Raw genomic sequence first — 27,727 nt, 5'->3', positions numbered from 1 at the left:
GCACAGTATATGTAAAGTTTATAAACGATTAGGTGCAAAAACTATGTAAAATAAGAGTATGCCTATCGGCTTTGAATGCATATCTAATCTAAGATGTTTACATATTAAATTGTTTTCAACCATAAATATCAATTAATTTAACATCATAATTGGAGACAAAAACATTTATACAAACAATACACAAGGATGAAGCTGTTAGCTTATAAAAGTAAGTTCATTCATATGTAAAAGATGTAGAACTTAAAACTTATTTTGGGCTCAAGCACATGAGATTTTGTGGGTCCCCAAGAGGTACTAAGGATATATATCTCCCGTCAATAATGACAAGGTTTTAGCTATTGATAGCTATACACATGGCACCCACCAAGGTGGCCATTGCAATAGAAGTTGCTTTGAGAAGTGCTTGACATCTCTCTATCTAATTAAAAAATGAATTTATTTGCATTGTATAGGATATCAGCATCATGTATTGTCCTTGAATTTAAACAATGTTCTGTGCTTAAAAACTGTTACCTTTACATAAGAGCACTTTTATCACACCAATGGGCAACACCAAAGTGTTAGAATGTCACTTTCCCCACCTGTGCACCATGGATTTGAGGGGACAAAGGGACAGAGGACAATAGGGGGATGGAGGAAGACATACTTGGCTTTATGGAGGCAGCACCCTGCCTGGAATTGCACCAGCAAACATGGGGCAGTTGGGGCAGCATATGAAGGACACTTGGGCATGGCATCAGCAGCCCAAAAGCCCACAAAGGGGGCCTATTTATAGGCCAGACTAGCCTGGTCTAGTCGGCCATATGTAGCCCCAAATAACCAACCCAAACAGGTCGATTAGGGCACCCAAATCTGGTCATTCTTTTAATAGGGAGGCGACTCCCTAGTTAGCCAGTTTGAGGGCTCTAGGCCCTCCTATGTAAAGCCCCCCCACTCCCCCTCATTCCTCATCAACAACATTGACTGCCTTGCATCCAATAAGCATGCTAGGAAGAGAGGAGAGTGCTCAGCCATTTTTTACAGCATCCCTTTGCTCGTTTCACTGCTCACCTTTGAGCTTTTGTCAGCCCATACATTGTGGAAGAATATATCTGAGTTTTGCTCTCTCTCTCTCTCTCTCTCTCTCTCTCTCTCTCTCTCTCTCTCTCTCTCTCTCTCTCTCTCTCTCTCTCTCTCTCTCTCTCTCTCTCTCTCTCTTCTCTCTCTCTCTCTCTCTTTTAGTGTTATTTGATCTGCGATCGGCGAGACTGTGAGGAGTGAGTGATTCTATCCTCTACATACATGATGTTGTGCTCAATACTTTACTAGCTATGGATCATGTGGTTTCCTGGAATCATAGATTCTTTATGTTGAATCTTGATTTCGAAAGGCTTATGATAGAGTTAGCTAGTAGTTTGTACTTTTGACAATGCAAAGGCTTGGCTTTGGGGAAGGTTACTATAGGATAACCTAGATTATTTTATTTAATGCCTCTGCTAAAATTTATCTGAATGGTTACCACTATCAAGAGTTTTCTCTACAAAGATCAGTTATTCTGGTATATTTGATCGATTTGCAATGGTCTCTAACTCAAAAATTAATACTTTGAAAACCACAGCCATATGGCTCTATTGGATAATCCTCATGATTAGTGTAGCAACTTTGGATTTTAATGGGTTAAAGTTGGAAATATTTTGAGATATGTAGGTTGTCTCTTTGAATTGGTATCCCTCTTAAATCAAAATTTGAATGGTGTGTTCATATTTGGAAAGGGAAAACCAAGGAATGCAGATGGATTGGTCAGAGGTCGCTATATGGTGATAGTTCATTAGGAAAATCTTTATGGCTATCTAACTGGGCTTTTTTTGGCAGTTTTGGCCTTTGTGTTTTCTATTCAAGAGTTGTTACACAAATTTGGGACCCAAGAACAAGGGGATGGCTATCTATTCCACAACCTAAGACTTCTTTTTAGTTAATTGCTAGAGAATCTAGTGTGATGACTTTACTCCTAAAAGGAATTAACATGGATTAGCCCACTAGCAGTGTATTTAAATTGGAGGATGCCTTTAAGTATTGAGTTACTGTGTCAGGGAAACCATTTCATTATCGTACAATGAAGGTGTTTAGAGTAGAAGCTTCTCAGTGGGTTACGATTCAAACTAAAGAGCTTTGGAAGCAACATGCCCCATTTGACAATCTTACAGTCTAAAAGCTTGGGATCATAAGAGTTTAGTGAAGCGAACGGCATCAAGTAAACTCATATTCTTATGATGGAGGATAATTGGCTACAAATTGCCTGTGAGATCTAGGCTTGTCAAATGGAACCCGAGAATATCCCCCCTTTTCCTTTATGTAAGCTCAAGAATAAACTACTTTGCATTTGTTTTGGGAATGCCCTCTGGTGAACATTGTTTAGGGTAAAATCAGCAAATGGTTGGAATCCTTTTCCATTTTCATTCGGCCTACTTGGAAAATACCATAAGGTGATAGAGGTAGTGTAAATGAAGCCCTTTTTTGTGTTTGGCAATTTGTTAGAGCAGTGACTATCATGTATGTCTAGGATATTAGAAATGCTATGGTGTTTAAGAGAGGGAAAAGGCTAGAATTGATGCATGAGCAAGTCATGGAAGACCTTTTAAGAGCTTGCAAACACTTGGGGATGCAGAATGACCTATTACGCTAGCTAGAAGTTATTGTGAAGAAACAAGGCTCTTTAGTGGTAGTCTTCCAAGTTTTCACGAGACTGTTGTTCTTTTTCATTTATATCCTTTTTTTTGCTTTTATAATCCAAATTAGGACTTTTAATGAAAAAAGAACAAACAAAATGTTTAGGTCAAATTAATCTAAGTTGAGTATGAAAAGGCTAAAATACTTCAACCTCTTCACACTTGCCCATTCATACCCATGGGTGTGCCAAGATGTAAATATATGGACTTAATGTTTTTGAACGTCTAGGAATAAAAAAATGGTGAGCTATGGGAGCCGCGAGCTGAGTGTTTTTGTAGAAATTTGGACTGTAGTCATTTCCAAGACATTGAGTCGTAGTGGGAGGCTCATCCTCCAATGTCCATACGTGAGCATTATGTGCATCTTCTTCCATCATGGACAATGACCTTGGGGATTTTTCCATCTCGCGGATAGTGACATTACGCAATGTTGTTGACCTATGGGAGTACCTATGCAAAGTTCTTTTAAAAAAGAGGCCTTTATCTAATGATCTAGGTTTATTTCCTGCCAACCATCAACCTTGACAATTTAGGAATGAAATCCAATTTTAGAATCTTCAGTTATCAGGTTAAATTTCTTGATAAAATGAATTTCGAATTGGAGCCATGATTCAATGACAAGAATCATGAGAGCGAGGACACATTCTTAGGCTGGAGAGCCATTACGTAGTGTGACAAGAGTGCACCCTATCATATATGCTTGAAAGTTGAAGCAAACCAAAAGTACTTCAAACAGACACAGCATACACATGCTGCACAACTAAGTACCAAATCGAAATTTGAGTCTAAACTTTGAAGTGGAGGCTTGACATATATAGCTCGGCACTAATTTGGCAGTGTGGTGGCATGTTTTTTGTGAAATCTATGTTTGATAGCCAAAGACTTCAAATCCGTCAAGGGCCGTGGTCGACGGAAGTTAAATCTCCACTATCCAAGGATCAACCCTTCTAAAATGAAATTGCATTAAAGTCCCACCAGAAACAAAATCGCTTTAAAATGGAATTTAAAAGTCACTACAAATGGACATGCCAGCCATTCTGCACTATGAAAAAAAAATGAGACAAACTGACAAGTGTACAAATTTACAAAGTATATCCAGGTAGCTCATATTTATATCAAAAAGCTACATCTCAACAAAAATCAGATAACCGGCTCGTTACAAGTTCCATCCACAACAACCAAACTACATTTCATGAAACTACCTCCGTCCATCTACAAAAGAACAAGCACAACTAATATTTGGATAAACAATTAATGATCATAACAAAAACTTCTTTTCAAAAGAACTAGACGAAGCCACAGAGCCCACAGAATCCCGACCACTAAAGAAATTAAAAATACAGCTTGAAACCTAGTATGTTCAATACTCTACCAACTTCATGACAATTAGAAAGTTGACACCTCTTCAAACCATTCTTTGAGACACACTCTGCCAATGATTTCAAAAACACTTCATCCTCTTAAAGAATAGCTCCAAAATTAGTAGCGTACTTCAAACTCCCAACAGCATGAATAGTAGGAACAGAACCAACAGTGACAATAGAAGCCAAAGCTCCAAGAATAGAAGACGAAAGCTGAAAAACAACACCACTGAACACCACCAAAATAGCCACCCTGACAACAAAACCTCCGTTAGGACCAATTCTTGAACTTTCGACCATATCTAGACCATAAAAGCCATTTCCACGACGTCTATACATCGGACGAGCCAAAGGAAATCCAACAGTGTAGCCTAAATCTCCACCACCAATAGAACTATAACCAAGAAATCCCACATTAACACATACAACAAAACTTGTTTGGTGAAAAGAACCTGCTCCACCTAACAAACCTGCAACATCACAACCCACAACAAACAAAACAAGGTGGGGATCTCACTAAGGCCCTACCTTTTGGAATGTCATTACATGTGTAAGTGTAAAGTAGCTTGGGGGTGTTGAGCAATGTGGTTCCATAGAATACTAAGAGAAATTATGTGAATGGTAGAGTAGATTGCGTCAATGGATCATTGACATGTGTACTAGGAAAAGATGATGTTGATCTTCTACTTGCCTATTTAAGAAAACACCCTCTAATGGAATAGTATCACCTCGGTATCGCTTGTCTTTCACCTTCTATCTTATCATGTTGTTTCCTTTTGAGCCTCCCTAGGATTTTTATCTCGGTAGATGAGTGAAAGAGACTAGAGAAAAGAGGTGAAAGAGGTGTGTGTGTGTGTGTGTGTGTGTGTGTGTGTGCGTGTGTGTGTGTGTGGTGGATGGACCATTAAATAAAAGTGGGGACATGGCTGTTTTGGCAAGAGTGGTGTCATACAAGAGACAAAGAGAGCCTCCATCTCTAGAGAGAAATACCTAACAAAAGACAAAAGCATTTAAAATCTCCACAAGAGGACATAAACTTGACCCTAACAACACATTAGGAGTAGATTAGAAAGCCTTAAACAACCACTAAACCCAAACTTAAACTGGTCAAGTTTGACCAAATGAACTGAAAGAAGCAAGATGGACCTAATTAGCAAAAAACTAATATGTCCATCCCTTAGACCCTTGCAAGGCAGGGCCAACAAAAACAAAAAATAAACAAATACAACGTACAATAATATAACAAATAAAAAAATCAACTTGAAAATACACACACAAACCTTTAACTCAACTTGAATCACCAACACCACCAACACAAAACTACTTTTACACCTCAACACCCAATGAAGAGAACCACAAATCTCTGAATTTATAGCACCTACTGCACCACTACCAAAAATTTCTCCATGACTAACAGCACCATTAGGAATCCCAACTTTCACACCAGTAGCACCGATACCTTATTAACCCAAATTAGCCTAAGATATGTTTGCAAAATTTAACCTAAGCTAATCGCATTCAACCTTGCCTATGCTCCCTGTCTCTCCCTATGTTCACCCTCCCTCCCTACCTCTCCTCCACACCTCTCTCACTTAGTCTCTTCCGCTCCCTCTCCTTTCCCTCCACTTATCCTGCCCCTTCCTCCTCTCCCTCCCCTTCCTCCCTCTCCTCTCCCTCCACTCAACACCCCCCCTTTTGCTCCCTCAACTCACCTCCCCCTTCCTCCCTCTCCTGCCCCCCCCTTCCACCCCCTCTCAATCGCCTTAACTGAGCCCCCCCCCCCCCCCTTTCCTCCTTGTCCATCCATCAACTCCCCCTTCCTCCCTCTCCTAGCCTCTCCCTCTCCCTTCCTTCTCTTCCTGCAAGTTAGCCCCCCCCCCCTCTCCACTCTCTCTCAACTATGGAGCTTGATGCCAAAAGGCATTAATGTGAAGGAAAAGGGAAGCAAGGGCTACAAAGCAAAGACTTGCCTCTGTCTCCCCACCACTTGGCCTCTCCTGCCCCTAAGTCTCTACCTACTCACCACGCCTACAACACAACAATGAAGGGGAAATACTTGTTAAGCCTAAATGAGCACCAAAATGGCATCATGAATGGATTGAGATCTATACATTGGATAAACCAAAAGAAAAAAAGCAAAGGCTAAACTCATTGGTTTGTAACACTAGAGAAGGTCATTATCATAGACAAGTAACGTTTAGTCTCAAAAAATTTGAGGAATATAGTAAGATCTGAGACTATAAATTCTTGAGGTAATCTATGGTTTGTAGACAATAGGAATACCTATGATAGAGGTGTAACATATTCATGAAGCTACATGTGAAAAGCGTGATATAGGAAGGGCATCAACAACTTAGTTTCAGTTCATTGAAAGAGGACACTCTCTCACAAATGAGTAGCCTTATGAGATGAGAGTTAGTTTTGACTCATTGAAAGAGGACATTGACAAAAAGCCTAGAAAGCTAGCTTTCCTCAAAGGAGTAACCTTGTGTGAGACTAGCATTTATGTAATATTGAAGTTTCCCAAAGAATTGCTAAACATTTGATGTATAGCCTTGGATCTCTATAGAGATTAGCCCCTATTATGGGCCTATTCACTCTCTCCTATTGGTGACTATTGTATGGCTATTGTATTCGGCTTCATTTATTGTATAGCACATCATTTTTCACTACAGAGATGTTGGCTTTGTAGTAAAAAAGAGGCCTTCCCTCCTAAAGGATTTATACAATGCAATAGCCCTGAGCTATATTGGTTTATAGACCTAACTTATTATACTCATTAAGGGTGTGGTAGCCTATCATAACTATACCTTACCAAATCACATATAGGTTTTCTTTGATTAGCAATACCCTGCGAAATTCTTTTTTAAACCCATACATTAGCACAATGACTTTCTTATTCACACATACCAACGTAAACAAATGAGATGGCTTGTAATTGAAACTATGCTCTAAGGTGGTGAGGCCCCTTCCAAAACCACTACGAGACGCTACAAAAAGCTAGGCTTAAGAGAGCGAGCTACTCCCACACCAAGAAAGCTAAAAAATCTAATCCAATGTCCACTATCCTTAAAGATTTAGTGCAACCAGAGGTACTCACAAAGCTAAAGGAGGAGCACAAAAAGTTCACCAAAAAGCCCAACTCTGCTTTCGAATCCCAAGAAGGCAACCTTGGCTCAAACCACTTACTGTCCAAAGCATCCAGGCTGAGCGAGCCAGTCTGCCAAGAGATCACGCAGCACGTGCCAACTACCAGGGGTTCACGAGGCCAAAAGCATGCCAAAACATGCCAAAGAAAGGGCGCGACCAGGGCTACAGGTGCACACAAAGGCCAAGGATCTCTGCAAAAGGTCTCACTGAAGAGGCAACCTCTGGCGAAGCTCTACCGCCTAGCTGACCCACAGGGCTATCCAAAGGCACAAAGCAAACCAGGACAAAACCAGAGGAGAGTCGTGACCAAGTTATGGAGGATCACTTAGAGCTCTGCGCTGCTCGAATCTTAGCCAAGGGCTTGTGGGATCTGCTATAACTGTTCACATGTCCACGAATTGAAACTGGAAAGGTCGCTGCAAGAGCTCCAAATGATGGCAATAACACTTGAGCTTGGGGGGGCCTAAATGAAAAGGCGTGACAAAGAGGAAGAAGGGGCAAACACAATGGCGGGGAAAGAAAGAAAGATCAGAGGCGAAGATACAGGGAGGGAGAGACGGCGGGGGGAAAAGCTGTAGCAAGGGGGAGGGGCAAGCAAGCAGCCAACCATCCCTATCAAAATGTTGACTATGGGAGTAGGATGGCATTCTCTTTAGAATCCAAGATTTATATACCACTCATCTTCATTCTTGGCATTAGTCTCCCAGAAGTCAAGCCTCTTCTTGTTGTAAATATGTGCAAGGAATGGTGAAATATATGCCCTCCCTATAAAAAGTCTTGTCATACTTCGATGTCTGTGACGGAAAATGGCACAGTGCATTATTTACATCCATGGTTGCGGCCTCTTGAATCAAATTCACATGTGTCGACCCTACACATCAATGCCTACGAAAAATGACCTGTGACTAGACATTTGAACGAGATAGAACTACTGCCCCCAATATTTGTCCACACCTCATTTAATCTATGTCAAAGCCTCCTGGCCTTTGGTCTATCTCATCTTTACAAGTTGCACCAGGTTTGCACATAAAGACATGCGCACACAATTTATCTTTTGATTACAATGAGTATACAAACCTTTTTCATTCAACAAAATTCAGCTTCAATAGAAAATTGCAGGGAAAACCCTGGCCAACCATTATCCATTTAGCTTAGCCTTAGGACCTCACTGTCCTGTAATTAATTGCACAAAGAAGCAAAGTTATGATATCAGTTGACTCCGTAGGACTAAGGTAGTCAAGGAACCTAGATATGTATCCACTTAGAACTACCACCCAGAAGATGTCTATCTGAAGACGTCTCTATCATTTATACAGATTTTGTTCCACTGCTTTCTTGTCTTCATACTTAATCTGTTTCTCATAAATGATGCTTTTTATTGTCACCAATCTCTTAGCTCCAGCATATGGCACTTTTGTTTTGTTTTTGAATGATTATCATGCAATGGACCAAGAGTTAAAGAGTCCATATTAGTGTGCATACCATATAATCCTGTGGACATGAAATCGTATTTCAATTATATATTTATCCCTGCTGCTAATCATCACAAAAATATTTCTCCATCACATCCTTTTCTTTGCCTTTGAATGTGCTTGCCACAGACCACGTTTGAAGGTCAGTACGTGGAAAGTCAAAACCACAGGAATCAGGAAGTATGGAATGTATATCATCATCAAGTTAACCTTGCTGGCCACACTGGAATAAAGAAGATCTACCAATATTGGAACCTGCCAATAACAAACTGGTTCAATTGATGATTCTTTCCAATTCAACTAATTAGCAGCTCGCTCTCTCTCTCTCTCTCTCTCTCTGTGCGTGCGTGCGTGCGTGTGCGTGTGCGTGTGTGTGTGTGCTGCTGCTGCTCGGCCACCGTCTGCTGCTGCTCACATTCTGATGGTCAACTTAAGTGAGAAATCAACATCTAGGAGATAATGCTTCCAAACGCATAGTGTTGAATCATTGCAAGCAACTCCATTTTATGCACATCATAGTTAAGTTGCACATCTTTCAATCTCCTACTTGCGTATGTCACTGCATGACCATCTTGTACAAGATTTGCTCCAAATTCCAATACAACTCCGCTAATACAAGAGCTGAAGTAACGAACTCTCAGCTGCTCTCAATCGGAACAAGCGCGAGCTCAGCATGTCACAGAAAGCTGCAATAGTGCTCTTCATAAGATCTGAATCTGGTACAATACCAAGAGATGAGGCTAGCTCTCAGGAGCATGCATCCATACAGCTTCAAATAGAAACAATGCTAGCTTATTGTAACAGTAGGAAACTCTAGGGTTAGCAATCTAATGGGACTCAGATCAAATCTCCAGCTGCTCAGAATTGAATGATTTTGACATCAATGTGTTCAGCATGATCTCCTGATCATTAGCCCTCAAGAATCCCAAAAAAATTCCCACTTTAGGGCCAGAAATTGCCTGGGTATCAGTGCACCACCAGCTCCCTTTATCTGCTGCGATCTGGGCAACTACTGCTTCAATTTCTTGATGGCATTCACAGAGTTGCCTCAGCTGGGGGAGCATCTGTACCAGGTTTGGCCTTGATTGGATTCCATTTGCCCTCTCATCTACCTCGGAATCTGCTCTAGCAGGTGCAATTTGGAGTTTTTATCTACCAAAAGACCCTAGAAATTGGGACTTTTCAGATTTATGTGCTATATTGTGCTATATTCTATCCTGCTTATGCCTAAATTGCAACAATTAGTCGTAATTGAGCCCTCAAAAACTCGGAATTAGGGTAAACTGCTGTGCATCTGCCACGTGGCAGTCATTTCTTCTCAGTGATAATTACTGATCATTTTCTATACAGTGCCATGGCAGAGCATTGAGCATCTGAGTCTTAACAGTCCCTCTGCATAGTATTCAAAAAAAGAGGTCCAAACAGTGTTTCAAACAGGGAGTTTCTGTTCAAAACAGTGCACTAAACAAGCCCTAAACAGTGCTCTAAACAGCTACAGACAGTTTTCATTCCCGGTTGATTTGAGGCCTGGAAATTGAGGTAATCTATTCCTAAATTGTAATGGGCCCAAGGAGAGCTGGCTCTAACTCTAGGAAGGGCAAGTCTACAAGGGACTGCAGACATGAAGAGCAGTATGAGGAGGCCCAGCTGATGAGCCAGGCTGAAGTGTTGGTGTCATGTGCACGGATTGGTATCCGATGTGTACTAGGTACACAAGACTAGCTCAGGTAGCCAAGGGGTGAGTTGTGGGGTGCGCCATGGGTGGGAGCAGGTCGCAGGCAAGGCTGTGCTAATTCGGGGGGGATCTAGATGCTAAAAAAAGCACCACCCCTCCAACTTAGGAGGGTGGGTTTTTTTTTACAGCTGAACTCTCTAAGAGTTGCGCCCACCTCTTCTAGAGCATAGCGCAGCAGCAGCTCCTCCCCTTATCATGACCCGTGCGCAAGTCTCTACCCCTCTACGCCCCTCTTGACGATTCCACTCTCATGTACCGCCTGCTGCAGATTTCCGTGCAGGCCAGCAAGGAGCTCGGCTCCTGGATTGCCAGCCTCCGCCAGCCCCTTCTTCTTTCGACCAGCCAGCCTCTTTCTCTCATCCCCCTCTGTTTCGTCAGATTTTCTCTCTGTTCCAGTCTCCTAGTTTCGAGCCCACCTGTCCCTTCTCTTCTCTCAGCCTTTTTTCTTCATCAGATTCGATTCAGTTATGGCTGATTCTATAGACCCTGAGCTTGCGATGGGAGACCAGGATATCAACTACCATGCGGAGGATGACCAGGGTCTCTACGATGATCTGATTACGAAAAAAGCCTTCAGTGAATTCACCACTGGTCTAGATGGAAAGTTTGAGCAGGTTAACACGAATCAAACGGGGTTGACACAACAACTCCAAGGGATTCAGACTACACTCACACTTTTGACTAGCACTGTTCAGGCGCTCACGCATGTGGATGCCATGGCTTCAGTGTTAGGTCCGAACATCACTCCAGATCCTTTTCTCGGAGACCAGAAGTCTCATACCAAGGAGGTTGTTGACACTTGGTTGCACAAGTGGCAAGTACACTTCCACTTTCACCCTTACCCAGATGACAAGAAAATACAGCTTGCAGCCGGGTTTATGTCAGGAAAGGCTTTATTGTGGTGGAAGGAACTCCAACCCAAGCCTGCAACATGGATAGAATTCGAAGGGGTCTTTAGGAAAGAGTTTCTAAAGAAGAAGGAAGATTATAATATCGTAGGCAAGCTCAAAGCCCTCGATATGTCCAAGTTGAATTTGACTTGCGAGGTTTATCTTCAGAGGTTTCGGGATCTGCAGACCAGAGCTATCAAGTGACCTTGTTAGGTTTCTTTGTGAATGGTTTGCCTGACTCGTACGAGTTACAGATCAAGAACAACAAGTGTACCACATTGTAAGAGGCCATGAATTACGCTCGCATTTATGATGATACCATGGCCACCGCAAAGGGAACCACAGTTGCTGACACGGGTGGGAAGAACAAGAGGAATTTCTTCTAGTCTACCACTGGTATCGGGGAGTCGAAGTCTATAGACAACGCCTCCAAGAAACATTTGACTCAGGCGAAGAATGGTTGTGCACGTTTCCTTCGTACCTTGAAGCTAAAGAAAGAGGGACGTTGCTTCATCTGCGAGGAATGGAGCCACACTAGGAATGATTATCCTAAGCGCAAGAACCAGAAGCAAGCGCCGGGATCGAAGCTCTATGCGGGTCCAGGTACCAAAGTTAAGGGAGCTAATCAAGTTTCGATGACAGGTATTTCTGTAAATGTCATTACCTGCCCACTTTCTTGCAATTGCACTTTTAATACTTCGTTATTTGGTTCCCATGATCTTTTCCGAGTTTATGGAGAAGTTAAGGACCAAAGAGTTCACATTCTCTTTGACCCGGGCAGCTCTCACAACTTTGTTAATTACAAACTTATGCAAAAGATGGGGCTGTCCACGAAACCTAGCGATCACACCTATGAGGTGCAGCTTCCAACTGGGAAGCAATTTTGGGATCGCAAGATTGAAGCGCTTTCTATCCGGATTCAAGATTACACAGCGGCTCTTATATGCTATGTCATGCACTTAGAGCATGTGGACTTGTTAATCGGAATAGAGTGGTTTAAAACCCACGATATTCGGATTGGATGGAAGGACCATACTCTTTCTTTTTTGGATAAGGACACCCAATTTTGTATTCAGTGTGATAACATTCCCTCTTCTCAGGGACCTATTGTATCTGCGATGCAACTTCTGAATATATTAAACACTTCTCATTATGATGTCTATCAGTGTGTTTTGATTCCGCTTTCTTCATTTGTTGTCTCTGTTAATGACAAGAATGATTTAAGTGTGTGTGAACACCGTGAATTGAGAACATTGTTAGATGATTTCATGGATGCATTCCTTGTTCAACTGCCGGAAGGTTTACCTCCAGAGCGCGCAGTAGATCATCGCATAGACTTACTACCTGGGGCTCAACCTATTAGTGTTCCACCTTATAGGATGAGCCAGCTTGAGGAGAATGAGTTAGCTTCATAGCTACACGATTATTTGAATATGGGCTATATTCACCCAAGTAAATCACCTTGGGGAGCACCTGTCCTCTTGAGAAAGAAGAAAGATACTAAATGGAGAATGTGTATAGATTATAAACGATTGAATAAAGTGACAATTAAGAATCGATACTCTCTACCTCGTTTCGATGATCTAATAGACCGTTTGGAAGGAGCGAAGTATTTCACTAAGATTGATTTGTGTACGTGATATCACCAAATTCGTATCTATGCTAAACACATAGATAGAACCACATTCCGAACTAGGTATGGCCACTACGAGTTTCTTGTATTACCTTTTGGTTTGACCAATGCTCCTGCCACCTTCCAGCAAATGATGAACGATTTGTTCCGAGATTTTCTGGGCAAATTTGTTGTAGTGTTCTTAGATGACATCTTGGTATATAGCCGAACGCTAGAGGATCACATAGGACACCTCCGGATTGTCTTAGTTATTCTAAGGCAGCATAAGCTCTATGCCAAGATGAGTAAATGGAACTTCTTTATGAAGGAGATCATTTACTTAGGACACAAGATTTCTTCTGAAGGTATTAGCATTGATCTGGATCGTATCCAGAAGGTTTTAGAGTGGCCTACTCCTCAGACTGTGAAACAACTTCATTCTTTCTAGGATTTACGGTATTTCTACGAAAGTCTGTGCGTGATTATTCACACATCACGGCACCCCTGACAAACATATTGAAAGGTCGTGGACGCAGGTCTACCCAACCAATCTCTTGGAATGATGCATTGAACAAGGCTTTTGAAACCTTGAAGTTTTCTATCAAGGAAGCACCCGTTCTTGCATTACCTGATCCTACCCGGCCTTATGTTTTAGAGGCCGATGCGAGTGATTTTGCGATTGGGGCAGCCTTATTCCAAGAGGGCAGACCTGTGGCTTTTGAGAGTAAGAAGCTGGACGACACCCAATATCGTTGGCCCACACTAGAAAAAGAACTATGCAGTAGTGTATGCCCTAAAGTTTTGGAGACACTACTTGTATGGTTCGAAGTTTCTTGTATTGACTGATCATCAGTCAATCAAGTATGTGTGTGATGGGTCTGAATTGAGGGGACGGAAAGCTAGATGGACAGAATTAATGCAAGATTTTGATTTTGAAATACGTTATCGCAAGGGTTCGTTGAATAGTGTGGCGGATGCCTTAAGTCGAGTCAAGTTTGTAAATGCTATGTCATTTACAGAAATATCCTCAGACCTATTTCAATCCTTGAGAGGGCTTTGCACAACTGATAGTCATTTCAGTTCTTATTGGCAGAAAGTCCAGGATGGGAGCTCCATGGTTGACCAAGACTCAGGGATTGTGCCCCCTACGGTACAGGCGGCGGGAGGTCAGTGGATGATTAGGAACGGCTTGCTGTTCCGGAATGGAAAGATTTGTGTGCCAGATGTTCTGGAACTTCGATCCAAGATTCTCTGGGAGTGTCATGATGCTCCTAGTGCTAGACATCCGGGTATACGTCGCACTCTGTCTCTTGTGAAGCATACCTTTTATTGGCCTAAGATGCGTGCATTTATTGAAAACTATGTGGTAGGTTGCCGGGTTTGTCAGGTTACTAAGGCAAAACACCTTAGAAGCGCGGGTTTATTACAGCCATTGCAAATTCCAGGTAATAAATGAGAAAGTATTTCCATGGATTTTATTACTGGTTTGCCTCGAACGCGCGAGGGTCATGACTCCATTTGGGTCATAGTCGACCGTTTGACAAAAATGGCTCGATTCTTACCTACTAGAACAACTATTTCAGTTGTTCAGCTAACTCACGAGTTTGTGGACCACTTGTTTAAGATGTATGGTTTGCCCTCTGACATAGTCAGTGACAAGGACTCGAAGTTTACAAGTAACTTTTGGACACTTGTTTTTGAGAAGTTAGAAAGTACTCTTAAGTATAAGTTCCTCAGATCATGCACAATCCAACGGCAGTACAGAGAAGGTCAACCAATTGGTTGAAGATATGCTTCGGACATATGTTTCTAAGAGACAGTCTTCATGGGAAGATTATCTACCTATGATGGAATTTGCTTATAAGAGTGCAAAGCATTCGAGTACTGGTTACAGTTCTTTTATGCTTATGTACGGGTTTCCACATAAGTCACCAATTATGGTTGGGTTAAAGGGAATCCAAAATGATGCTGCAAAGACCTTCTTGCAAGACATGCAAGAAATGTTGCAGTTTGCCAAGGAGTCTGTTATGCTCTAGCCGAGATAGCATGACCTCAAAAAGATCAGTGGGCATTTTCTCTTAGATGACCGACTTCTGTAATATTTTATGTGCGTAAATAAAATGGTCAAGGGAAGTAACTGCCAAGGTCCTAGGTGAGGGTGTATTGGCATCGACTAGGTGGTTCTGAATGCTAAGGCCTAGGTGCACCTAAATGTGTAATAATGCCAAGGGGCAAACGTTTTAATTGTGCCCCAAGAGAGGGGTAAATGGTGTACCAAGCTAAAGGTCTAAGAGATGACAGGTGGCATGAGGGAACCATCTAGGGAGTTGTGGGCTTGTGGATATGCATGAGGAAAGATAATTACGTATCTTATGTATGCATGGGATTCACAAGAGAGGCTGGGAGGAAATTTATGATGCCATCGCCTGTAATTCGACGGAACAGTAAGGATAGAAAAATTGAGCTTAACAGTTGGTATCATAGCTTCAGGCTAGACGAGGGGATTGCGTATGGAGGGAGGCCAACTTTTGGATGTGCTCGCTCCAAGCTTCATGGCAATGGATTCGTGCGACTAGTATCACTTGCTTTGTGATCTTGCCCATAGCTACGGGATTTGGGGCATTGGAACGCCCTGTAGCAGAGAAAAGTCGTGATCATTCGCATCGGAGCGCAGGGCGTGTGACGACGAAATGAAAGAGAGAAGCGAATGTCTTAGCCGCTCCATCAACGGAAGCAGCTCTCTGCGCTCACCTTTTACCTAACTGTTTACACAGCTTGATCCTGCACTGAGACCTTGAGATGATTATGAGGAAAAAGCCGTTGTGACGATTTGGGGCAAACGTAGAAAGCGGCGCACCGTGGGCAGATCATGGCGTAGCTAAGCTTTGGATTGCCGCTGACGAAAAGCACATCAATGTCACGGAGTGAATGAAGACGACGAATGAGGATTTCAATTATGCCAGAGCCACAAAATTGCGATGAATAGTGTCTGTTGCTTAAGAACACCGTAAAAGCAAGGGGCAACGAACGTATTCCTTGCCTGGCTATAGCTTATTACTTCTCTCGGAAGCTGGGCCAAAAGATGCTTGTAAAACTCAGATCTTGCGAAGGCTCAGGTAGGCGGTAGCGATGCAAGGATGCAGAAGATTTTCAGATTTGACGATTTTGAAATGAAAAAAGCTCTGATAGCTCAACAACGTGGGAATTTCGTCATCAAACAGGCCAAGACTAATACATCGCACAGATTAGGTAGTTTGGCAGTGGTTCGACAATTTTATTGAAAATCTGAATACCAGGGATAGGAGTATCCATTCAAGACTTCGCGGAGCTTCCAGGGGGCATCTTTTTTTTTCCTTCTATATAAAATTTTAGTTTCCAGTTTGCAGTCGATTTGTTCCTGTACAGCAGAGTTTGCAGTTTATTATTCCTGTACAGCAAAGGGGAATCTGAAGTGGAAAAAAAAAAAAACTATTTTTCCTTTTGAAACAATGGAGGCAGAGGGACAAGATTCCAAGGTAAATCTTGGTGAATCTAGAGCGCGGTCTACGCAAGAAATGTCTCATCACACAACACCTACTCTGGTGGGTAGAATTTCTATATTAGAAGATGCTTTACAGCAGATCATGAACCAGCAGCTTCAAGTGAACACTGGTCAAAATGAAATTAGAGAGATGGTGCAAGCCTTGTCGGCTAGACCATCTAGAAATAAAGGGTAAAGCTCCAGCAGAGCCAGAGCCCAGTATACACTCATCAGAACGTGCGAAGGTCAAGGTACCTAATATTGCCAACTATAGACCGGAGAAGTACGCTGGTCGGCGGATGACCGCCGAGCGCAGTTCTGATGTGATCGAGGTTTGGTTACACAAGTGGGAAGAAGCCTTCGCCATTTGTGAAATCTGATCTGATCTAAAGAAAATCCACGAGACCACTCACCTGTTTATTAAGGCAGCGGATAGGTGGTGGATAAAGCAACAGAAAGATCAAGTTGCCCCTACCACTTGGGAAGGGTTTAAGGCTGAATTTAAGAAACACTTCCTTCCACCTGACGAAGAGTCCCGAGCTTGGGATGCTTATAGAAACCTTCGCCAAAGGAATTTGTCGGTGGCAGAGTACACTGATAAGTTCAGGGAATGTGTTATGAAAATAACAGACCTATCCCTATGTCGGTTCAGTTGAAAGACTATATCTATGGACTGAACGACAAGATAAAAATGGAAGTTCGAGCTAAATATGTGACTACATTAGATGAATCTATTGCAGTAGCCCTAAACTATGAGGATGCCAGAGGCAGACCTAGTGGGTTTGTGCAGGCAAGGACTCAACATGAGTACCCGAGAAAAGGGGGATTTCAGAGGAAATGGACTTCAAAGACAAGTGTCTCGCAGCCAAGTGGCCAAACCAAGCAGGTGAAGCCGGTTGAGGGACAAGCAAAGACAAGTACCACCGTTGAGGTGAAAAGAAAAGTAACTCCAATGGCAGCCCGGGCTTGGTCAAAGTCCTCGTTGACCCCTGAGCAAAAAGAAAAAGCTAGAAAAGAAGGATTGTGCTTCGGCTACCTTCAGCAACATCAGTGGAAAGATTGTCCACTAAACAAAGACTGTCGCATGGCCAATATGATAATATCTGAATGCGACGCAGAAATGCAGGAGAGTCCCAATGCGGAATACATGCAGATGCAATTGGTGGGACCTTCTCAGAGGTTAGTACCTGTGTTGTTAAGTGTGTCTGTTACTAAGTTAGTAAGCGGTGCACCTAATAACATCCTTTCAAAGCCCGCAGCAACAGGGTATACGTTTTCGATGAGCCCGAGTTGATTAAAATGAAAGGACAAGTAGCCAATCATGATGTGATTGTGTTGTTTGACTCAGCGTCAACGCACAATGTAATTAACTCGAAGCTTATTAAGAGGCTCAAGTTGAAAACTAGTCCGTCTGACTATGCTTATACGGTCAGGATGGCGGACATAAGTTCAACTGAAGTATGGGACCAAAGTATTACCCAGTTGGAACTTCGAATTCAGGACTATGTTGAGAAGCTGGACTTTGAGTTGACCAGGCTTGCTCACATAGATATAACCCTAGGCATGGCTTGGCATTTTTGGAAAAATCCAGCCATTGATTGGAAAAAGCATATTTACCAGTTCAAGATGAATGGGGTAGAATATGTTTTGCGAGGTGAAAAGGATTTATCTCGAGGACCATTGATTTCAGCCATGGAAATTCGGAAGACTCTGAAAGAGTTTCTGTGTCTGTGTATAGCATCGGTAGAGTCGATTGATGATGCATCGGCTAGCACTGAGGCTACCCAAGATGGGAAAATGGCCGAGTTGGCTAAAGAGATATCGGAGAAGTTCTCTAATTGTTTTAGTGTTCAGTACTTTGAGTAAAGCCAGTCTTTATGTAAATAAGAAGAAAATTATACTGTGAATGGTTAGACTTGAATATTTAGGATTCATAATTACTCCAGAAGGGGTAGAAATGGATCCAAAGAAAGTGGCTGCGATACTGACTTGGCCAATGTCTGACCGCGATCATTCTTGGGATCTGTCCAATTTTATCGAAGGCATATCAAAGGATATTCCGAAATAGTATCGCCATTGACTGATCTGATCTCAGATAAAGTACCTTTTATATGGGGACAGAATCAACAGGAAAGTTCTAACACCTTAAAACAAGCTGTGGTCACAGGACCAGTGTTAAAAATAGTTGATCCCCAGAAACCGTTGTTCCTGGAAACCGATGCAAGTGGCATCGCAGTAGGAGCAGTTCTCCTCCAAGAGGGAAGGCTAGTAGCCTTTGAAAGCAAGAAGCTTTCTCCCTCTCAACGAAATTGGCCAACTCATGAATTAGAGTTGTATGCTGTTGTCCATGCTTTAAAACCATGGAGACATTATTTGTATGGATCAGAGTTCTATGTGGATGTTGATCATGATACTCTGAAACATTTTTGTAAACAACCTGACTTGACAGGCCGCCAAGCTAGGTGGGCAGAACTCATGCAGGAGTTTAATTTGACGATTCGGTACCGAAGAGGAAAGGATAATAAAGTTGTTGATGCGTTGTCACACATTATGCATAACATGAGTTTCACGGTGTTAGAGAGTACTCTAATGGCCGAGATTAGAGAAACTCAAAAGGTGGACGAGTTTGTCCAGAGTCTATGGCCTAAGGCTCATATGTTAAAACCCGGGAAAACCGAAAAGGATGACCTGGCATCCAGAAAAGGCCAAACTTATGCAAGATATGCCATAAGGGATGGTATGCTGAAAAGAAATGGCAAGGTAGTAGTACCTAATCAGAATGATCTCAGGCAGAGAGTCATTCGACAATGCCATGATAGCCCATGTGTGGGACATCCAGGAGTCGAGAAGACATATGATCTCGTGAAGCGAGATTTCTTTTGGCCAAAGATGAAAAAGCATATTCATGAATATGTGACACGTTGTTTTTCGTGTCAGGGAAGTAAGGCCGAGCGGGTGAAGCCACCCAGACTTTTATAGCCCTTGGAGATACCACTAAGTAAGTGGGAGAGCATTTCCATGGACTTTATAGTAGGGCTGCCTATGACACAAGGTGGATATGATTCTATCCTTGTGGTGGTTGATCGTCTTACCAAGATGGCTCACTTCATTCCAACTAGAGAGTCTGTTAGTGCCCCGCAAGTGGCGGATTTGTTTATTAGACATATATTTCGTCTGCATGGATTACCCAGATCCATAGTGTCATACAAAGATGTCAAATTTACCGATCATTTTTGGCCTGCGGTATTTGAGACACTAAGGACTGAGTTGGGAATGAGTAGTGGGGATCATCCAGAAACGGATGGTCAGACGGAAAGAATGAACCAAATTTTAGAGTGTATGCTTAGAGCATATGTGTCATTGAGGCAACATACATGGCACAAGTGGTTGCCATTGTTGGAGTTTGCCTACAATGATAGAAAACATTCCTCTACAGGGTTCAATCCGTTTGAACTGAACTATGGTTATAGGCCAGCGAATCCAACTATAGTTGGAGTACCTCAGAAAGTGCCTAATGCCGCGAACTTTGTGGTTCAGATGCGGGAGATGCTAGCACTTGCGAGAGCTAACATCCGCCAAGCTATGGATAGAGCTAAGGCGTATGCGGATGAAAACCGATCCAATAGAGAATTTAAGGAAGGAGAAAAAGTTTTTCTCATAGTTCCTTCGCACTATAAGTCTTTGATTGCAGGAGAGTGTGCTAAGTTATCACCTCGATATTGTGGGCCATGGTTAATTCTAAAGAGAATAGGCAAGGTAGCCTATAAATTAGAATTACCACAGGGGTGTAAGGTGCACCCAGTGTTTCATGTTTCTCGTTTAAAGAAATTTTTGCATACAGGTGACTCACTAATCGAAGGCGTTGTTTTGTTTCAGAACATAAAGGATAATGCAAGACGCAAACCAACAAGAATCCTGGACCGACGAATAATGCAAGTGCGCAATCGGAAGATACCCACGGTGTTGGTTGCATGGCATGGTCCACCTCTATCGGAAGCTACCTGGAAATCCGTATACCAATTACGGAGAGTGTTCCCAGATTTCATCATCGAGGACACTGATGCTTAAAGAGGGAAGGAATGTTATGCTCTAGCCGAGATAGCATGACCTCGAAAAGATCGGTGGGCATTTTCTCTTAGATGACCAACTTATGTAATATTTTATGTGCGTAAATAAAATGGTCAAGGGAAGTAACTGCCAAGGTCCTAGGTGAGGGTGTATTGGCATCGACTAGGTGGTTCTGAGTGCTAAGGCCTAGGTGCACCTAAATGTGTAATAATGCCAAGGGGCAAATGTTTTAATTGTGCCCCAAGAGAGGGGTAAATGGTGTACCAAGCTAAAGGTCTAAGAGATGACAGGTGGCATGACGGAACCATCTAGGGAGTTGTGGGCTTGTGGATATGCATGAGGAAAGATAATTACGTATCTTATGTATGCATGGGATTCACAAGAGAGGCTGGGAGGAAATTTATGATGCCATCGCCTGTAATTCAACGGAACAGTAAGGATAGAAAAATTGAGCTTAACAAAGTCTATTACAAGTGCCCAAGATCGAGACAGATGTTATGCTAATAGACATCGTTCACCTAGAGAGTTCTCTGAAGGAACAATGGTATATTTGCGAATCCCCCAGGAACCCAAGAGCCTAAGTACTGGTTTGGTTCCGAAGTTATCCCCCAGATATTGTGGTCCGTTCAAGGTCATTAGAAGAATTGGACCAGTTGCATATCGACTAGAATTGCCCCCTGATGTTAAAGTACATCCAATACTTCATGTGAGTAGACTGAAAGAAGTATTGGGTGCAGATGATCAACTTGTTTCTCCTCAAGAAATAATAGAAGTTACAGATTTGACTTTTATTCCCCACGAACCTGAGTGTATTCTTGAATTTCGTGAAAGACAGATTCGTAATAGAACTGTCACGGAATACAAGATCAAGTGGAAGGATCGTGTTGAGGAGGATGCAACATGGGAGACATTACAGAACCTCCAGAGGACATTCCCGGGTTTTTTAGCGAACTCAGGAGTGAGTTCTTAGAGGAGGGGAAGTATGTCATGTGCACGGATTGGTATCCGATGTGTACTCGGTACACAAGACTAGCTTAGGTAGCCTGGGGAGGCTTAGAGCTAGGCAAGCTTGATTCTCGGGTTGAGTGGCAAGGGTACGAACCAGTTAGAGGTCTTCGCTATTTTTGGCGCTTGGGGCCCGAGTCTATATAAGGGGCCCAGAGGTTCAGTTCTCAGAGAACCGATGGGAGCAAGTCTCGTTCCCAGGTGCTAGGTCTGATCCTGGTTTGAGTCGCGGACGCGCGCCTGCATCATAGCGTAGCCCAAGGCCCAGCAGCAAATCCCAAGCTTCACAGCGCCACCAGGTGGTATGGGACACCAGGCTGGTTAGGATCTAGTTGGGAGTTCGTGCCAATAGCTCAACTCGTGGCTCGAACGGGACATCTTTTGATTCGGGATCACATCTCGTAGATGTCATGGTTGGGTGGTGAGCAGCCTGCTCAGTTTCCTCACGTGGGTGTGTTCTTGTGTTTGCTTGCAGATCAGAGGTTTCAGGAGTGCTGGATTGTGTCAGTTGGCCCTTAGGGATGATGACATGGACAGTGATCATGAGCCTATGGGAAAATCTCAGAATCCTTCCCCAAGTTCCCATGTCCACTCACCAACGAAGTCCCCTCCCCACAAGGACAAGCTGGATTTTGAAGGCTTCATGGCAATCATGTTGGAGCAGCAAGAGCAAATGATGGACAAACAGAGCAAACTGATGCAGCAGCCTCTGGACCAGCAGCAAAAGCTATTTAGCCAATTAGGGCAACTCACTTTAGTGCTAGAACAAAGGGTTGAACGTGTGGAAAGACTCCAAGGCTAAGTTTGACAATGCTTTCACTCAGTTAAGGACCATGAGAAGTGATGTGAACTTCGTTAGGAGTAGGGTTGAGCCAAGGGGTAAGGACACTCCAAAGCTAAGTTTGACAATGCTTTCACTCAGTTAAGGACCATGAGAAGTGATGTGAACTTAGTCAGGAGTCAAAGGGTAAGGAAAATGCCATGGATGATCCACCTAAGAAGCCTATGGATCTCGGACTGGCTCAATTGAACCCAAGTAGGAATGAATTTATGGCTGAAGCTAGAAGGTCACATCCACAACAATCTCCCAAATCTGTCCCCTCATGGAATACAACTCAGTCAGGAGGTTCGAATTTAGTCCAGCCCATGAGACAGGTCTTGATGGTGTGCCCAGCTCATCCAAAGTGTACCAAGCCTCCCTTAGGAGAGGTGAATTCTTGACTAAGCAATTGTTCACCTACAACCAGTTAGACCCTGATGTGAGAGACACCATGACCTTTACTCAGTTTGTGAAGGCTACTCAAGGTAAAATACAGGAGTTAGTACAAGCTTGGGCAAGGATTATAAGGATATGATCATTTTACAAATTCACCTAATGAGTTGCAGGAATGGATAAGTAAGCTGGAAGACTACTTTAAATTAAGCCCAATAAGTGATGCTGCCAAAATCAGTGTGCAGTTCTTCATTTGGAGGATTATGCCCACTCATGGTGGAGGCGTTACCTTCAGGAAATGAGCAGTGGACTTAGACCAGATATGGCCACATGGTAAGAGTTTAAACATGAAATGGTTGTTACGTTTCTCTCCCCTTTGATTGTTTATATACATGTATATATGTATATATATATATATATAGGATCAGTATGTATGTCAGTGGTATGACTTGGTGCAAAATGGATCGGTTAGAAATTACATCAAACAATTTTGGAAGTTCTCCCTGTTGTGAAAGGAGTAGATGAGAAGCAGAGAATCATCAGATTTATACATGGGCTGCAATCATCAATTGCCTCAGATGTAATGGCATATGGACCCAAGTCATTGGATGAAGCCATGCAGTTGCCAGAATTATATGAGCCTAAGTACAACTCTAGGGAGAAATCTATTGGAATTGGGACCTTCCAGAAGCTATCTACTTTGGATCATAGTGGGAGGAAGACCATGGGTGAGCAGAAACTTCATTTGGGTTCTAAGTCTTCTCCACCAACTTATGGGACAGGTAGAATAGTTCCTAAATATCCTACTGTCAAGATCTCAAAGACTAATACTTTCGGCCAGGATTCTAAATCTGATGATAAGCACTTGGATGAAGATAAGGGAAAGAAGGAGGTTCACAAGAAGCTATCTCAGTCCCTAATGGATGAGAGAAGGAAGAAAGGACTTCGTTTTAAATGTGGTGCGAAATGGGGTGTGGATCACAACAAGGTATGCAAAGCTAAATCAGTCCCAGGTAAATTGAGTATGCTTATAGAGGTTTCAGAATCTGAGGATGAGTCTGAGGGTGCAGAGGAGTTTCAGGATTGTGGGCACGAAGTTCTCAGAGATGATGAGGTGGCGGATGAGAACTATGTGTTCAACCCCGGGGGCTTCAATTATGGTGAACTGAGAGCCATGAATGGCTCAAAGGACCTGGAATCTTGAGAATACCACACGTTGCTATGAACCCTGCAGAGAAGCTGAGGGCAAGGGCAATGGGGCTGTTACTGATGAAGAGCTTTCTGGGACACTCAGTCAGAAGCATACACCATATCCACCCATGCTCTCGACTGTATAAAAAGTCCCACACCTTCAGGGCAGGTCATGGGCAGAGATGCTTATGTGTTCGTGGATAGTGGAAGCACTCATAGTTTTGCAAATGCCAAGTCTATCCACTCATTGAAGCTGCCTGTGGATGATCTACCACGTAGCTTGGGGGTTGAAGTAGCTGATGGCACCTTTACCACTAGTCAGAGAATCTGTCCTGAAATTGCAATTAATCTCTCCTCAGAGTATTCATGTACTATCGATCTCTTTGCCTTCAATCTGGGACCCATTGACATTATACTTGGCTGTGATTGGCTCAAGACTCTAGGTAAGTTTACTGACTTACCTAGACATGGGCAAGGAGGTTTGTCTGTCTAAAATTCACTCTCAGAAATTTCAGATGGTGACAGCTAAGCAAGTAAAGAGGCTCCTCAAGAAGGTCAGCCTATACCTAGATGAATCCAGGAACATTCCCAAACTCATCCTCTTAAAACACAACATAGTGCAGTTTCAATCTCACAAGAGTCACTCATAAGATTGAAAACCATAAACTCCATCACACATAGTAGGGACTAGCTTCTATGACATCCCCACTGACGTCATCAGCACCCAACAGTGGGTGTAGACCATAGTATAAAAGTATGCTCTCACACATACAAATCCACACACCCACATATACTTGAGCATCCATTTATAGAAAGTCTTTGTACTGAGTTTCCGTCGACACTCCGGAGGTGAAGGGCAAACTCAGTCATGACAAAGGCTAGCACTAAAGGAGAAGGCTAATCAAAAAGTAGTCCAAATCTCTTCATTCAAGCTACAACTGCTTGTGAAGTCTAAACGATTTCATTTTAGTCTCTCCCAAACGAGCATCTAAATCTAAATCTAGTTGATAGGGCAACGCACCATTTAAGAATTATCGCAATACCAATAGGCCGCAACTTGGACGAAAACTTCACAAGGTGAAATTTGCATGTCCGCTAATACGGCAGAAGCATGTACCTAGATGAATCCAGGAACATTCCCAAACTCATCCTCTAAAAACACAACATAGTGCAGTTTCAATTCTTATTAAAATTGAAAACCATAAACTCCATCACGCATAGTAGGGACTAGCTACTATGACATCCCCACTGACGTCATCAACGCCAACAGTGGGTGTAGACCATAGTATAAAAGTATGCTCTCACACATACAAATCCACACACCCACACATACTTGAGCATCCATTTATACAAAGTCTTCGTATTGAGTTTCTGTCGACACTCTGGAGGTGAAGGGCAAACTCAGCCATGACGAAGGCTAGCACTAAAGGAGAAAGCTAATCAAAAAGTAGTCCAAATCTCTTCATTCAAGCTACAACTGCTTGTGAAGTCTAAACGATTTCATTTTAGTCTCTCCCAAACGAGCATTTAAATCTAAATCTAGCTGATAGGGCAACGCACCATTTAAGATAGAAAGAATTATCGCAATACCAGCAGGCCGCAACTTGGACAAAAACTTCACAAGGTCAGCCTATTTGCTTTTAAAACTAGAAGCTGGAGGCATTCAGAAACCTGGTAAGGACTTCAAAGTTAATGATGTGGACCTGTCGCAATTGTTACAGCAATATAAAGATATATTCAAAGAACCCCCTCCTGGTCTACCCCCTAAAAGAGAAATGGATCATGCCATTTATTTAGATGAAGGAGCCAGACCTATCAAGAAGGCACCTTACAGGCTGTCTAAAGCTGAAAAAGAGGAAGTGGCCAAGAGTTGATGGACAAGGGTTTCATCACCCCTAGTCAGTCTCCATTTGCATCCCCCATCTTACTATTGAAGAAAAAGATGGTACCTTCAGAATGTATGTTGATTACAGAGAGCTCAATAAAGAAACTATCAAAAACAAGTTTGGATGACTTATTGGATGAGCTTAAGGGTTCTAAATACTACTCTAAGATTGACCTAAGGTCAGGTTACCATCAGATAAGGATTAAAGAGGGTGATGAATACAAAACAGCTTTCAAGACAGCAAGAGGACACTATGAGTTCAAGGTGAGGTTCTCAGGATGCACCACCTTTATGCTAAGCCCTCCAAGTGCTCTTTCATGGTACAAAAAGTGGAGTATCTAGGCCATATTATCTCTCCTGAAGGTATTTCAGTGGACCCATCAAAGGTTGAAGTGATCAAACAGTGGCCAATTCCTTCCCCACTCACCCAGCTAAGAGGCTTTCTAGGCTTGACATCATTCTACAGAAGATTCATCAAGCATTATGCTAAAAGAGCAGCTGCCCTTACTGATTTGCTCAAAAAGGGAGCTTTTGCATGGAACCATGCTGGTCAGTCAGCCTTTAATGACCTCAAGCAAGCACTTATGTCAGCCCCAATCTTGATATGCCCTGATTTTTCAAAGCCATTCCTGGTTTCCTTGGGGATTGTCGGAGAATTTAGATAACTTTTGTAATTAAAGCCTTGCATCATTGGAATAAAGAAATATACCCAGGTAGGGGTGTACCTCTTTCACACCTCATTGGGTGCCGGTGTCTTTTCTTTTCTCTACCTATCTCCTGTGTGAATTTTTGAATGATATGTGTGTTATGGTTAATTCTTCTTTAATTGCTATTTGAAATTCTAATTCGCTTCTTAGACAGTTTCGTTTTCTCCTAAGTCATCTATGAGCATTTGCAGAACTAAAACTAAAAGCATTCCTGGCCACAATTTCTATGTTAACTTCTGCTACTTCCAATGTAGCTTTCTTCCGTTCAGCATTCGTGAAGTAGGCGTTCCTATTTTGGTTCTTGATCTGTGTCACAAGATGTTGGGCACTAACTCTGACCCAGAGCCGTGAAATGGTTCCTAGCCACATAAAACATGCATTATGGATAACTTCAAACTGGGTGCTTACCAGAGTGGTGGCCGCATGTATCCCATAAATAAGCCCCGTTGTTCTGGCCCATTTTGAACCTGTACCCAAGATCAGTAGGCAGCGCATACTTTCATAACAGTGAATCGGGGCGGTATCTAGTGACTGATTGCTGATCTGAAGACAACGGCAAAATATCCGGCAAGCAGTTACGAGCATATACCTTTGTAAAAACCGTAAGCATTAAGGATTAAAAGGGGGAGCTGGAAGAAGATTTCTGCGAAGACCAGGCCCTTGAAGAAGTGCGGCTTATCCCTGACCAAGTAATCTCCCGATGCGACAACATACCACTTCAGCAAGTTCTGCAAAGCCCGAGGGTAAAATCGAGCAGGAAAAATTACTTGTGAATCAATGAACACTGTGACGAACACATGGATGACAAAGAAAGCAGTGAATATCAGATCAAGACAGCGCCTGGTGCTGGGCATATTGCCTTTAAATGTGTCTGGACTGAACTGATTCTTTGAGTTCAGAGTATTTTTTTCCCCCATACACTTGAACTCCTTTTTGGCCTTCCACGTGTTGTGTTACGTGGAAGCCTAAGTAATGATGGCCTTCCACGTGTTGTGTTACGTGGAAGCCTAAGTAATGATGGCCTTCCTTGGAGAAGCGAAATTAGTTTGTTGCTTTGGAAGGCCTAAGTTAAGGCAACGACTGTGGAGAAGCGAAATTATGGTATTTTTAAAATAATGCATGTTTGTTAACGTGTTTATTTCTGATTTGGGTAGATTGTTCCATGCGTGGTTCACGGTTCGTTGGTGTTGCGGCCAATGGTTGTGTTCCACCT

General features: G+C 42.7%; 1 protein-coding gene across 1 annotated transcript; it reads right to left on the bottom strand.

Annotated features, from left to right (window-relative positions):
• Positions 1–8,299: 8,299 nt before the first annotated feature.
• LOC147905616 (uncharacterized) lies at positions 8,300–27,570 on the bottom strand. Its single transcript, XM_087373623.1, has 4 exons — positions 27,537–27,570; positions 27,104–27,494; positions 26,923–26,981; positions 8,300–8,943 (listed from the first exon to the last, which is right to left on the bottom strand). The coding sequence occupies exons 2-4, from the start codon at positions 27,429–27,431 to the stop codon at positions 8,779–8,781; spliced, it is 552 nt and encodes a 183-aa protein (XP_087229749.1). The 5' UTR covers positions 27,432–27,494; positions 27,537–27,570; the 3' UTR covers positions 8,300–8,778.
• Positions 27,571–27,727: the final 157 nt, after the last annotated feature.

The sequence above is a fragment of the Dipteris shenzhenensis genome, chromosome 1 (assembly GCF_047967505.1).
Source record: "Dipteris shenzhenensis isolate YYH24624 ecotype China chromosome 1, Dip_SZ_1.0, whole genome shotgun sequence".
Taxonomy (NCBI): domain Eukaryota; kingdom Viridiplantae; phylum Streptophyta; class Polypodiopsida; order Gleicheniales; family Dipteridaceae; genus Dipteris; species Dipteris shenzhenensis.
Note: the sequence above shows the minus strand (reverse complement) of the source record. Positions and strands in the feature narration are given on the sequence as shown.

Excerpts from the sequence above, each read along its gene's own strand:
- LOC147905616 (XM_087373623.1), bottom strand. The coding sequence starts at position 27,431 with ATGGGGGAAAAAAATACTCTGAACTCAAAGAATCAGTTCAGTCCAGAC. Across the intron at positions 26,982-27,103 it reads TGCTTACGGTTTTTACAAAG|GTTCAAAATGGGCCAGAACA; the intron begins GTATATGCTCGT and ends TCTTGGGTACAG. Across the intron at positions 8,944-26,922 it reads TACATGCGGCCACCACTCTG|GTTCCAATATTGGTAGATCT; the intron begins GTAAGCACCCAG and ends TGTTATTGGCAG.